The 14,985-nt window shown below is 37.2% G+C and overlaps 1 protein-coding gene across 8 annotated transcripts in view; it reads left to right on the top strand.

The window, feature by feature from the left end:
• dtna (dystrobrevin, alpha) overlaps positions 1-14,985 on the top strand; it is an 86,016-nt gene that overhangs the window by 19,453 nt on the left and 51,578 nt on the right. The window contains exons 2-3 of one of the 8 annotated variants that reach the window (XM_064347074.1): positions 2,459-2,488; positions 4,029-4,173. The exons of 5 other annotated variants lie outside the window; for them this stretch is intronic. In XM_064347074.1, the coding sequence (XP_064203144.1) occupies positions 4,088-4,173 (86 nt within the window). In that variant the 5' untranslated portion in view covers positions 2,459-2,488; positions 4,029-4,087. Of the gene's footprint in view, positions 1-2,458; positions 2,489-4,028; positions 4,174-13,368; positions 13,513-14,985 lie in introns of those variants that run through there. 2 more of the 8 variants (XM_064347075.1, XM_064347077.1) reach the window with 2 other exon arrangements.

The following is a 14,985-nucleotide window of genomic DNA, read 5'->3' as shown; positions in this document are numbered from 1 at the left end:
AGCTAAGCTATAGGTTGGTAGCTAACCACTTTGTTTGCAAATTAGCTGGATACCTAGTGGACGTTGCACAATATCTCTGAATAGGCCCCATAGTGTGTGAATGTAGGGGGTTTACTGGCGCATTTTGTTTATAAAATCACAAAAAATATTCTGCAAACATTATTAATTTCTATAGCTGCATTAATATGTATTTATTGTTTGTAAATAAACATAGACAAAGAGTTTGGATCAAATTTGCAACATTTTTCAAAACCATATTGAATCCAAATTTTATATAAAATATAACTTGTGCTCTCTAAACAACAATTATGACAAAACATTCTAATGTACATGTAAAATGCAAATGTGTTCGGTGATGCAGTTTTTAATTCGCTTCAGCAATAACAAAAAATAAAAATGTTCTTTGTCTTCTACAAATCTCACATGTTGACCACCCAATAGGTCAGTGGTAACCAACCCTGTTCCTGGAGATCTACCATCCTGTAGGTTTTCATTTCAACCATAATTTGGCACACCTGACTCTACTAATTAGCAGCTCAACAAGATATCTATCTAGCTGTTGAATGAGGTGTGCTTTGTTAGGGTTAGAATGAAAACTTACAGGACGGTAGATCTCCAGGAACAGGGGTTGGTTACCACTGCAATAGGTGATTGTGAATTCTTTAATGACAAACAAAAAACCCCTGCTGGCCATGTGTGATCTTGCATTACTGTGAAGTGTGCTCAATGAGAACATTTTATTATTAACAGTTATTTCAAGATTCAAGTATGTCTCACTAGTATTGCTTCACTTTAGTAATGAAAGCGTTTTGGAATCCCCAAAACCTGTGGTGTATGAGCTGAATAAACACTTGCCATCAATCCAAAGCACCATGAAGAGTACTGCAAATGTCTAATACATGTTTTAAGACATTGTCATATTCCATGTGACACCCGAGGGAGGGATGGAATAGCTGGACACTGGGAATGGTGGTAATACCGGTTTCCACAAGTGCTTTATTGACAGTGCGAGAGTGTGTGTACTGTTTAAATGATATAAAATAAACAAAAATCTCCTCCACCCACCATCACAGGATCCAGAAATGGTCCACAATTTCTATTTTCAGCTGCCTGTCACAATATGAGCACCAGAACTTCAATCACTTTGTTGTTTATTACACCTAAGCTTGCTTTGCATATGAACATTAATCACCCTCCCTCCTCAATATATATATATATATATATATATATATATATATATATATAGTTTTAATTATCATGATGGAATGACATCAAATTTACCAGATTGCCCAGAGACATAATAATTAAGTTTAAATGGGGTTGGGGAGAGATTTGAATACACCACATATATGAGTAGGCAAATATACATAAAAACCTGTGCCACACATGCACACATACAGCCGCACACACACAATGTGACATTATCAGTTGTTAAAAACTTATTTATTTTTGTGTTTTGGTTGCTCCTTATAGTTTTTACTTGACAAATAAAAAAATCTGATTTTCCAGTTACATTTTTCTAAGTGTTTAAGAATCTGCCAGCGGGTACTTGCTTACTTGAGCAAACAGTCCCACCTCTAGTAAAAACAAGTTTTACTGAGTTTGAGTTAAGTGTCGTTTCTCTGTATTGTAAAGCTAGACTGAGAAGGTAGCTAACATATATAGGGATAAAGCCAGAGTTGGGAAGCTAACATTAGCTAACTCTGTGCATTCACCAAGCCTTGTACATTTAGCAAGCTCATGCTTTTGGTTGAGTCAATCACTGTCCAATAACAAGTTAATTGCTTCAGTACTATTATGGGGAAGACATTTCCACGAGGGACAACAAAGTCCTCCTGTATTTTTTCACTGTTTTGGCCATTTTCGGCATTGCAGTAGAAGCTGGCTCATTGCTGCCCATGACGATATATTTGTATGTTTGTGTTTCGAAGTAGGATATGTCATGCAGTTATTCATCCTATGTCTATTTTTGCCAATTTAATTGTGAAGAGAAATAGTAGTTGGTTGTTCAAGTGTTTTATGCAGTTTCAGCTGTGACCAATCTGTTGATACATGTATATATAGTGCCCTCCAAAATTATTCACACCCTTGCTAAAAATTAATAAAGGAGCCTGTATACGATAAACAATACAGATAATGCTTAAGTAATATAAAATATTCAAAAATGTTATGCTTTTATACATATCTTTTTTGGGAAAATAATACTTATTTAACAACATGTTTTTCTCAAATTGATTTAATTATTCCTAAAATATAATTTTGCCATTTTTGAGCATGCAACATAACTCCTTACCAGTGTTGTTTATTTTATGCAGCCTTCTTTATCAGGTGTGTGAATGATTTTGGAGGGCACTGTATGTTAAAGTTATACAATAAATAACTATAAACTTAAATGTTTTGTTTAAGACACCTCTGTTTTGTTTTTGTTACTGTGTTTGTTGCAATGTCGGACCTTTAGATGCCCTAGAATTCTTCACCACATTTAAAGGTAAGACATTTTCATGCTATGTTGCACAAGTGAATAAGCAGTAAACCAAAATGAGTATATGTTTAGCATATAAAGGGAGATTGTTTTTATTTTTCTTGATTTGATAAACGTGTAAACATTGCAGCAGTATGAAGTATGACTTCATACTTGTTAGCCAGCTTGCAGCACTAATTAGGTAATGAGTAATATTTTTATTTACTAAAAACGTTTGTGTGTCGGGCAGTGACTGACTGAGTGTGCTTGCAAGGCTCACAGAAGATTTATGCTGTCTGTTTGAACGTCAGGTAGCCTAGCAGCTGCCAGAAATTCAGAAAGATTATTAACTGTACAAATAATTCTCATTATATTCATACTGGAAAGCTTTGTTGCTGGTGCTGAGGCATTCTAGAGAGAATAATGCATAATATTATTTCTAAAACTAAACAAAACAACAGTAAAAAACATTAAAACCATATTAAGCTATTGACAGGCTGTTCATCTATCATTTCTACCATTTATATATTTATTTTGTTTTAGTTCTACTCCTAAATTTGGACTTCGCAATCTGTAGGTGTGCCTCAGCTGCAACATTGGACTTCAGTTGAGGCACGTGTACAGCAGTTTATACATTCTTGGTAATGCATACTAGGGGTGGGACCATTTACTCGAGTGAACTCACCAGCAGATTCTGAAACGTTTATGGGAAAAAAATGTAATTGGAAAATTGGAAATTTTTCTCTCTTTTTGCATCTTTCAAAAATAGTTGCCATAGTAATGGGTCAAAGAGTGTAGCCAACGTGTTGCAGCATCCCGAAGCACTGGCCCCTTTTCCAAATGGAGATGATGCAGGTGTAGCAGTTTTCTCATCTATGACTGTGTGCAACAGTGATATTCACACATGACCTTAACTGTATAAGAAGGAAATAGTTATAATAACACAGTCTTTTCCTTTGTAATCCACAGTGTAAAAATGGCAGAATGGTATGAATGAAATACCAATAATGCAAGGCTGTTAGCCACCAGAGATGCCCTCTTCAGTAACTAGGATAGGACACTTTTATTTCAACACAAATCAACATGCCGAACATGCTGAGGAACTGTGCTGTATATTTCTTCCTGCTGGACATTTCTGGTTATACAACCCTCAATGGTGAATTATGTCTGGGCAAGTTCAAGAACCACAGTACAACATGTTGTGAAATTCTTTTTATGGCTCTTTGTTAAGCTTTTAAAATGTCTAGATTCATAAATAAAAATACTTATCCTGCAATAAATTCAGACTGACACACACAGTATTATTGATGCCAGGCTTTTAGTGTGGGAGCCAACAGAGAGGTATGCGAGGAACTGGACTGTGACTGGTGGAGGCGCCAGATAGACAGGAGGAGAGCCATGCTGTGATTGGTGGAGGAAATAGAAGGGCTGGAGAATAGCTGTGCTCTGATTTGAGGAGGCAGAGAAGCTGTGTGTCAGCAACACGGAGTAGGAATTCAGAGCCTGCTCATTTGAAGTTAAAGATAGAGGCAGAACCAGACGTGTTCAAGTCAGTTTCCAATTTCAGATACCTGCCAGTTTCCTCCAACTGTGCGGCTGGTTGGATTTGCTGAGAGAAGGGTTTGCATGCGCAGCTGTTTGGGAGAAGACACTCTCACAGTTATTCAGCGACACACAGATAAACACAGACGGACGATGGTACACCCTGAAGGGTATGTTTAAATTGAGGGGGGAAAGTGTGAAACCTGTTCCTTTGCACTTATGGTGAAAGTGATAATGTTTTGCCTATGTGGACTATGTATATGCATGCATTTCTAATGGCTGCCTATTAGATTGTCCATGTAAATTAAGGTTGAGAATTGCTTTGTATTTGTATTAAAAGCTATAAACAGAATTCTCAATATTTTTATATGATAAAAACCAAGGGAATTTCAGGAGGCATAAAAGTATGGACATTGAATTAAGCATATATTGTGACTTAAAGTATGGGGAATAGCATTTATTTCGGTCTTGATGTCAAGGAGGCAGTAGTATTTTGGACGATGCACCATAAGTTGCAGCTGCTCAAAGACAAATGGTTCCCTGAACATAAAATAGAAATGAATCATGAGACATATGAAACTGACCGCATGTTTCTATGTTCCGAACAATACCAAGCAGTGCTGATATGTTGAATGTCAGATGCTTACTTTTGTCATGTGGTTGTTCGTTGCTGTGTATGTAAATGTAAGTACGTAATTACATTCAGGGAAATGGAATTCAGGACCATTAAAGATTATAATTACAATTCTAACTAAGCAGATACAAATAATACAAAATAAGCCCTTAAAGCAGACATGTTGTGTGCATTAACTGAGGAACGTGTGCTGAATGAAAGACCTGCTGACTGCACACCTACAGTATGGGACGAGGCTCTGAACTGTCATCAAAACATTAATGTTTTTCTTTGACTAATTCACATGATTGTGCAAGAGTGAAAATTCTGTAGAAATAGGACATAGAATTTGCAGGGTGCACAGCTATGACAATGTAAGCAGTCCGTAATTGGAATGTCCGTTAAGGATATAAAAATGGCATTAGAATTATTGTAAATAATCACCACCTCTTAACTGCTGCACATGTTGTTTTCCATGTTGCTCTACGTCTCCTGTTTCTGGGGCGGTGAAGCTGAATTTTACCCACTGACTATTCACATAGCCCTGTGTCATAAGAAAGCTGAGATGATTGATGTTTCAGTGGTGTTCTGATGTTTTGCTTAAAATGCTAAAGTAATGGAGAGCTTTTCCATTCATACACAATGCACCTATCAAGGTGTTACATTCATTTGTAGAATGATTGTTTTACAGCATCGGTTACTAGATAAATCTGTATGATGAAAAGATTAAATCAATCCATTTAGTACTCAAAATATGTTAGGGATACAGCTTTTTTCAGTCAGTTTGAAACTAAAACCACATTATGAATACATTTTTTTCTCTTCGTCATGTAAGTGTGTTCGTCGGGTTCATTCATGATATTACACAGGTTCCTGTTCCAAATTGCTTTGTTAATGTAAGCACATTACCCTGTGGTAGCTGCTCTTATTGAGATAATGTACAGTATGGTGCCCACTCTTCTATCTGGTTTCCTGTGAATCCTTTGAGATCTGTACCTTGTAAATCAATATATTTCTCTGGACTTAATTTGCCATTGGCTATGTAACACACCCTGCATACTGAGAAGCACAAGCAAGATCAATGCATAGTTACAAAATATCTTTTCTACAAAATTTCTTGACTTCATTGTAAATGTTAATAATACATATATTTATTTTCTTGTCTGTGGTAGGAATAGTAATAAGGAATAGTGTGAAATTGTGATTAATATCTTTAATGATGTTAACCTTGTTGATGTTAATATTTCTTTTTGTTTTATACTTAGAGTGGTTTTGGGTGTGGATTTCAAACAAAGACCACAATGTACTAGCCCTTTAAGTATGTGCCTAGCAGGTTATTTTTGGCCACCCCTGGTATTAAGTTTCAATGCTATGGCATCAGTAAGAATAATGCTCAAAGAATGTAACAGCATCATAAATGTATTTTAAACTGTGGAAACTTGATAGCATGATTGATTCGTTAACTCATTTAATGTAACGTTATGGGTTCATAATAGCTTATGATTATCGATTAAGCCAAATACTGCACCTGTACATAGATGTTATAACTAATGATGCTTGTTTCAATTTTCAAGTCTAAAGAACCTGAAGACTGAATGGCACAGATCAGGAAAAGGACATACTGAGTATTCCTTTGGGCATGCTCAAGTTAATCATTAGAAAGTGGATTGGTGTATTGTGACACCTGAAAAATGCTTAGATTAGGCTGTCCCTCTCTCCTAGCAGCTGGGAGAGAAATAAAAAAAGACTAGCCCCACGATTCTTTTTTTCCCATAATTTGTTCAAAATTTTAATTTACTGATAGCTTGCTGTAACAATGATAACTAGATAACTCACTGTGGAAAGACAAGAGAAAGTCCAGACTAGGGGGAGGGCAGGGCACAGAGTCTTGGAGGTGGGTGAATGAAATGATAAGCTGCCCCAGTCAGCCAAATCCACCCCCAGAAATCTGCTGGCACAAATTAGACTAGCCTATTCCAAAAGACTTAACACATGCTATATTGGAGTGTCTGGAGTCAAGTGTCCGGATCAAAAGACTACATTAGAATTAATGCTTTGCATTTTGACTAAAGAGTTCCGGTTTTGTTTCATCTAACCACATTTCGCTAAAGTGCTTTATTTCAAACTCCGTGTGAGATGGATTGTTTCAGTAATGCTTCCTTCTTGCTACTGCCATACATGGAGTTCAGTTAAATGGACTGACTGAACAGCGGGTATTGTTGGCTTTAGCAGCAGTGCATTTAATGAAAGCTGAACCTGCTTAAATGGGCCCATGTGATGACATCTCTGGTGTCCAGGCCAAAGATGACATGGTGAGTCACACACACAAAAGCATTTTTAACCATTCGGTGAATGGGTAACATATTCCCAAATGAAATGGGTTGTAAGTTCTTATGTGTACAGGATCAATTGTACATAAATAGTAACCAACATAAAACTTGTATGCAGGCCTCTGCTCTATGTGTCTCTTTCTGTCTTTCTCAGTGTGGCTGCTTGGTAGTTAAAAAATGGCACCACTTCTTCATAATCTCTGAAATGTTTAGTTTTCTTCTTTTTTTTTTTTTTACTGCATTTCAAAACCAAAGTTGCTAGCTAGAAACAACAAATACTCTATTGTTAATGCTAATAATTATTCTGCTCACTTCTTTGCTTTTGAATGTAACTTCTCACAGCTATGTGACCAGGCAGTCAATTACACTGTTCACAAGCCACTGCCCTCCTTTGTGATATTTTATTTTATGGCTCCCTACTGGGGCTGAGTACTAAAAGAAGATACACAAAGGAAGTAATGTCTTGACATTTCACAATACAACATAAGCCATGTAAAACAAAAGGTATAGACTTCTAGACGTATATTTTAACTATGACTGCAAACAGAAATTATGGTGGTGAAATTATATTTATTCCTTTTAAAACATTTACATTAACATCAACAACATTAACTTTAGCAAGAATAACACCCACCACCCCCCCACCCCCCACCTCACAGCCCCTCCCCCAATCCCGGCCTCCCTCGCCAAGCCACCACTGCCATTCCATTCAAACAGCAGCCCCCAACATCACCCTATCCCCCTCCCCTTTCTTTGTGTTTGCTTGAAAAAAAAACAAACACAATTTCAAATTTAAATTAAGCCAAGGAGATAAAAAATGAGGGACTGGGGCAGTCTTTAATTCTCTTCTGAATGCCATTTTGATCATTTTGTTTTGGACATCTGAAGCTGAAGAATTTAACAGAAAAGTAAGAACGTGCTTTCACACAGATGATAATGCAAGCGCCCAGAGGATAATAATAATAAAAGTAGTAATAATAATAACAACAACAACTTCTGTTATTATTATTGTTGTTGTTGTTATTATTATTATTGTTATCATCACAAGCAGCATTTTTATTTTCCTATTACAGCGTTATCTATTGGCGAAACAGCACCAGAATTAGATTGCTGGCAGAGTCAATCATTGCATAAGTATTGCAGGTTTGTGGTGACTGAACAAAGCATTCCCAAATCACAGCTGTTTTAGTAAAAATGGCCATGGCAACAACTGTTCTTGTGCATATAGTGGCCATATTGTTTTGAAAGTACACTCAATACATTCCTTCTAAAACAGACACGTGCTCCCTTTTACCTTGTATAAGTACAACTGCTCCAGTGTATTATTTTCCTACATTACCTAGAACTACTTTCACCACCTTCCTTTGTGAAAATGTTAGCTAAAAAGCTAAAATCAGTTGTGGCCACACAATCCCCTGACTTCTTGTCCCTAATTGGTTGAAATCAATATCTGATTCTTATAGTTGGTGCTATAGAGAGTTCAATACACACTCTCCTATTAAACTCCATTGTGCCTGCTGTGGCAATATCATTACATGACATCACCATTTACAAAACTAAAGTTTTACTTTGAAAAACTGAAATACTACACAAAATAGGAAAATCGGACCTGAGTTGCGTTTTACATCACCAAAATGCAAATTCTAACAATGTCAAAGTGTTTTAGCCTGGAGCTTTCCTTTACGAGTACTCATTGAATTTAAACATATTTGACTCTGTGGGATTCTCGGCCACTGTGGGCACATGCATGGCCATGGTTTGGTTCTGAACTGTGCTGAATCACTGCACTGACAGCGAGTTCTTTAGCTGGATGCGCACACAACAGTCAAACCTATTGTAGCATATGATGTTAATGTAGGTGGGCATGAACATCTTACACTATTTTACAATTGAGGGATGGTGTTCTCTACACTAGCCGCTGTAACTGAAGGAATCTGTTTGTATTGTGCAGCTGTTTTTGTTTTACTGTTGCAAAAAAGAATGATATTGTAGTTTAGAAGTGAATGTACAGCCTGTCTATTTTCTCTGGGTTTATTAGTGCTGTCATTGTCTATATCCACTATGATAACACACACATTCTTTCCTGTGGTTTTTGCTGACAGGCTGTTATATCTCAATATCAACAGGGCGGATGCTCTGGCCTGACATCACTCTTTCTCATTTATCACTGGGTTTAGTCATTATGACTTTACAAAAAGTACTTCAGTAGCTTGTTTTAACTGCACATCTCACACTAACAAATAATGTGTCTGTCTTTAAAATTTGTGACAGTGCCCCTTCCTGTTCACTTGGCAATAAGTACCCTAAATTCATCTGGCTCCGTATCAATAATAGTAATCAATAGTTCTTACAGGAAAAATGATGCTAGCTGTATTTCTTATTATACAGGATGTGGTCTGATAGCATAGACCTTTATGCAGCCTTCAGCAATGTACTGTTTCCACAGTAAACCATTGTGACAACAATACTTTCATAAGGACGGTGATTATGAAGTGTTCTGTTAAGCAGTCATGATTAGGCGCCATCTCAACATTGAGAAAATAACCATTTTGTGTGTTTGCCATGGAAAAATGGCATGTGTAATAAACAAGAATTGACGACTAATTGATTGGAATTATAATGGGGGTTTTAGAGTGGCAAATTTTTACAAGGAAATTTTGTGCTGAATGTGCTGCATGCCGGCTGTTGGAGAAGGTTTACAGAGACGGCAGAACATGTATGTGCTGTGTTTGTTTTGGACTCTCACTCGCATGTGACTGTTTCTCAGAGGAGCACACATGCTTCAGTTGCTTTGTGGCCTGCTTATAAAAATATGGCATGGTGGGCTGTATTTTGCAGGTGCAAAAAAGGTGCTTAGTTGTGCTGGTGCAACTGTTCCAATGGCAAATTTGTGTATTTTAGAACTGCACAGAAAGGGTCCATGCCTTGATTGGTATTACCATGACTATTTTCACGATTTGTCATTTCTCATTGCCTTGGGTGTGTCGAAAGAGGGCTGGGTTGGTCAGGGTCTAGATTAATGTAAACACAAGGCACTGTGACATTTTAAAAGATTAAAGAGGTCTCAAGATTCGATTAACAGAAAACTGGTTGTTTCTGGGATATGTCGCTTGTGGCTTGTTGCTTTCCTTTACCTGTTGATATGCTGACCCTAAACAGAATGAATAAACATATTGTTTGTTCAAGACAAGATCCGTTGTTCCCAGACAGATGGTGTGACACACAACATTAAAACTGTAAATCATTGGCTGTCAGTGGCACATTGTGTTATTGATAGAACATTGAAAAGATGCATATCAGATGTCTGGACAGTTTGGGTGGTATGTAAAATATGTGCCCTTAAAATTTAAAATAGATGCATATGCCTATGATGACAGAAAATACATTTAAAGATTTTGTTGAATATACAAGAGTATCACTTTACTAATAATAAATAAATAATAATAGTTTAGAATGAGCAAAAACACGCACAAAAGGTTCTTGTATACTCTGCTAAGGCATATTGGACAGTCAAATATTGCCAAACATGACAATCAAACATGAGTGTTGCTAGTGAGAGTCAAAGCTTAAAGCACGCACTACATAAAAAGAATGGGAAACAAGGATACTTGATCCAGCTCTTCATTTATAGGGAATATGGAAAATGTCTTGATTGGCCAGTACATTGTTTTACTTCAGCTCATTATAAAACTGAAATGAGCACCAAGTACTGGCTTGTGTGGTATATGTCACTGTCCTTAAAATACCAAAAGTAATTCAGGCATTGCTCTTTTTGATCTACGTCAGTGTTTGCTCTACACTTTGCCAAATGCCTTTGCGTACTCAAAATAGCCCCCCTTGCGTCTCTTAAACAAGGACAATCCACCATAAGGAAATGAGTTAATTTACCGCTATGTCCACATACTTGGACATTGAAAGGACCCCGCTATTGGCCGGAAGTGGCCTTCGGCCCACTTGTTGGGGAGAATGTATACATGCTGTAAGTCTTTTACCTGCTCTTTAACCTGCTGTTGTGCCTTAGATTTCTGTAAGCATGTAGGGAACTGGTACTCCCTGCAGTGTAGCATTTTGTTTGCTTCACGACCGAAGACTTTTTTTCTAGGGCTTATTCTGCTCTTCTCATGTAGAGGTATGCATCAAAGATGTCTTTGTTTCCTGAGAACTGTGTCCCATTTTTATGAAGTAGCAAATGCGTTATTATAAATATAATACTCAAGGACAAGTGGAGGCATAATGAATTATTCTCTTTCCTGCATGGGGCTGAGTGCCAACGGATCAGGGTTTTAACTTGCAATTTGTTTCTGCTCTACAATGACTATAGTTTATGAGACCTAAAGCTTGGCTTTGTGGGTAGAAACAACTCCCAATTATAGCTTAATCTTGCAAAGTAATTGAAAAACGATCTTCTGTACAGCGGGAAAGTATAAAAGTGAAACTATAGATAATGTGTTTGTCTGTATATCTTTCTTATATGTCTTCATTTAATTGCATTCAAATTACAATTTACAAATGTTAATAATAAGCAAAGCAAAGACAAAACAGACTACGTTTCCCAAAATATTGCTTTAACTCTTATTGGCAGAGTCCATTATTCAGATTATACAGATGCTCATTTCATATGCGTATGTGTGCATATGTAGATGTGGGTATGTGTGTGCCCGTGTGCAGGTATATGTATGTGTGCATATGTAGATGCAAGTATGTTTGTATATGTATATGTAGATACAGTTATGTGTGTATGTGGGTGTGGGTATACATATGTAGATGCAGATATGTATAGGTGTGGGGCACATGTGCATATGTAGGTGCATACATGAATTCATGTGTGCATGTGCACATAGGTACGCATGCACTCAAACACACGCACTCGCACATACATTTTCGAACTTCAGATTCCAGCTGTCATGCCCTTCTCACACAATAGAACAGATATTTTTGGCACACGGATAGCTTCAGTGTAAGCGTCTGCACTGGGCTACTGTCACGTAATGCACAAAGGTCAAACCGATGCATCAACAATTACAACAAGAGGGCTTTTTAACCTTTGCCAAGCATCAGGAGAGGGTAATGAGCATCTTATCATTTACAAGCTCTCAATGGTTCCTGCTCTTGCTGTGAGCTGTAATGAACAGCATGAATCATTCAATGTGTTGGCATGGGCATTGTTTTAAAAGAGTCTACAAAGTGTTTTCCTGCACATGCTTGACTTGTGTGTGACCAAATTTGTTCAGTTGTCTTCAGCATAGTCCTAGTTACTTTCACAAGCTTTCAGCCCTAAGGAACAAAAACTTTGATCCATTATATCTCCATTATTTGCTTTGTATGTGGCAGTTTTGATTATTTGATTTTTGATAATGAATCCAGCAGTAAGGAATTTGCAACTCTCATTGTTTCTGTCTAGTTGTCCTGAGCTGACATCATCTGCTATGCAGCATTCTGCCTCAGTAATGAAGTCAGTTCATTTTCCTTTGTCGTATGTATAATTTTCAGAAGCCTCTGCTCATTGAAAGCAATTTATAAACATTTAACTAAGAATATTTTCCTAGTACTATAATAAAAATAACACTGTCCTGATGTGCAGTGTGGGATAGCAGATGTTCTTTTCTTAGATGTACAACATAATTAGAACTCATCATTCATTTCTGCTTTACAACTAAGGTGTGTATCTGTTGGTTAAAAATTGTGCATCATAAACGAGAATGATTTCATTTCAAAGACATTATTAATTCTGATTCTTAATGGGTAAATTCACGGAAAATAAACCGTAATATGTTATTCCTTACCTTTACTTTACGAAACCTGAAAAGCTCACAAGCTAGCATTAAAGAATTTTTGGTTTCCTTTTCTCTGCAAATTGTACTGTTTGTCTTATTTACTTTACTTTAGAACTACAAATACAATATTTATATACATAGTAGACACTCTATGCTAGTCCAGACTACTAACAAGGACCAAACAGGTTTATAACAGGCACTATCAAGCAGGTGCAGTGCAATGTACTCTGGGGAATGCATCCATTTAGTTTCAATTATGAATTTATGAAATTTTGGCATTTCAATGCAAAATTACCTTAGAGACTAAGAATGCAACGTCTTTATATCACAGCAGTATTTATGCAGAATGTTTGTTTCTGTAGTATACCTCTTAAACTCTGAAAGGATAGGCAGTGCACATTAACCTTTAGATTTTTGTCTCAATTCCTTTCATGAAACTTCATTCAACCACCAAAATCAGCATGTCTGTGAAAGAAAGATTTGTGGTCATTCACCCAAATTACAGTTTGGTGAGAAGCTGGTTACTACAAATACCAGCCGAGAAAAGGGCTTTCACCCTGCTCGTGGAGCTGCTGGGTTCACTGCTCCCATGGCAACAGACCACATGATGAGGTGTATTAGATTGCCTGGGACAGTGTGCAGTGAGGCATAGTGGGGGAGAATTTGTTCACTCCCCTGCTCAAGTGAAAGGATCATTCCAGTTCTGTGCAACTTTTTCAATGGACTGAGAGTAAATTCCTCTACATAACCTTTCATTGCTCACTCTTTCTTTTTGCCAAACTGTGTCTGCAGGTAAGCCTTTTCCTTTTTGTATAGTTATACTCAGCATGTGGTGTTCTGATTCCATTTTGGGGTTCAAACTGTGTCGGGTCTGAATGTTGCCATATTTAGAACATGTGCCAGCGACGTCCTGTCTGTTTTCTGCTTTTGACCGTAAAATGGATAGATCAGAAGTCTGTCATCCTCCAGTATGTTGTACTAGTGTTAATGAGCTAAGTAAGCTAAGCACATTCTTGTAGTTTACAGAGGTAAATGTAGCTGTGCTGTGGTGCTGGCCAGTAAAGAGAAGCTGATGTGAAATATTTACTTTGATTTTGACATAGATGCTACTGTGAGATATTAAGTGTGATTCTGGTCAGTGCAGAGGGAAATGCTGATGTGTAATATTTACTGTGATATTGGTCAGTGCAGAGTTAAATGCTGATGTGTAATATTTATTGTGATATTGGTCAGTGCAGAGTTAAATTCTGATGTGTAATATTTACTGTGATATTAGTCAGTGCGGAGTTAAATTCTGATGTGTAATATTTACTGTGATATTGGTCAGTGCAGAGTTAAATGCTGATGTGTAATATTTACTGTGATATTGGTCAGTGCAGAGTTAAATGCTGATGAATTATATGTGTATTTTATGCAGATTATGCTGATGTGTAATATTTACTGTGATATTGGTCAGTGCAGAGTTAAATTCTGATGTGTAATATTTACTGTGATATTGGTCAGTGCAGAGTTAAATGCTGATGTGTAATATTACGTATGTTGGTCGTGCGAGGTATTGTGAAATTACGTGATTGGTCAGTGCAGAGTTAAATCTTGATGTGTAATATTTACTGTGATTTGGTCAGTGCAGTAAGATGTGTAATTACTGTGATGTGCAGTGCAGGTTAATGCTGTGTAATATTTACTGTGATGTTGGCAGTGCAGAGTAATCTGTGTGAATATTACGTGTTGTCGTGCAGAGGTAAATGCTGATGTGTAATATTTACTGTGATGTTGGTCAGTGCAGAGTTAAATGCTGATGTGTAATATTTACTGTGATATTGGTCAGTGCAGAGGTAAAAGCTGATGTGTAATATTTACTGTGATGTTGGTCAGTGCATAGGTAAAAGCTGACGTGTAGTATTTACTGTGATGTTGGTCAGCGCAGAGGTAAATGCTGATGTGTAATATTTACTGTGATGTCGGGTCAGTGCAGAGGTAAAATCTGATGCGTAACATTAACTACGGTGCTGTTCAGTGCAGAGGTAAATGCTGAATTGTATTATTAACTGTGGTGCTGGAAGCTGTGTACTGGGTCCCCTTTTCTCTCTTTTTCTCACTCTGTCTCTCCCTGGAATGTGCCCTTTGAAAATATTTGTAGAGGGAGAGAGGGGAGGAGCATGTTGGCTTTTGAGTAAGTGCAATTACTAGGGGCCCACAGATTTACAAATAAAATCCAACAGGAAGCTATATTCACATACAGGTGGAAGAAAATGTGAAGTCCCT

This window comes from Anguilla rostrata, chromosome 8, assembly GCF_018555375.3.
Source record: "Anguilla rostrata isolate EN2019 chromosome 8, ASM1855537v3, whole genome shotgun sequence".
NCBI lineage: Eukaryota > Metazoa > Chordata > Actinopteri > Anguilliformes > Anguillidae > Anguilla > Anguilla rostrata.
This window is presented reverse-complemented; position numbering and strand designations above follow the sequence as displayed.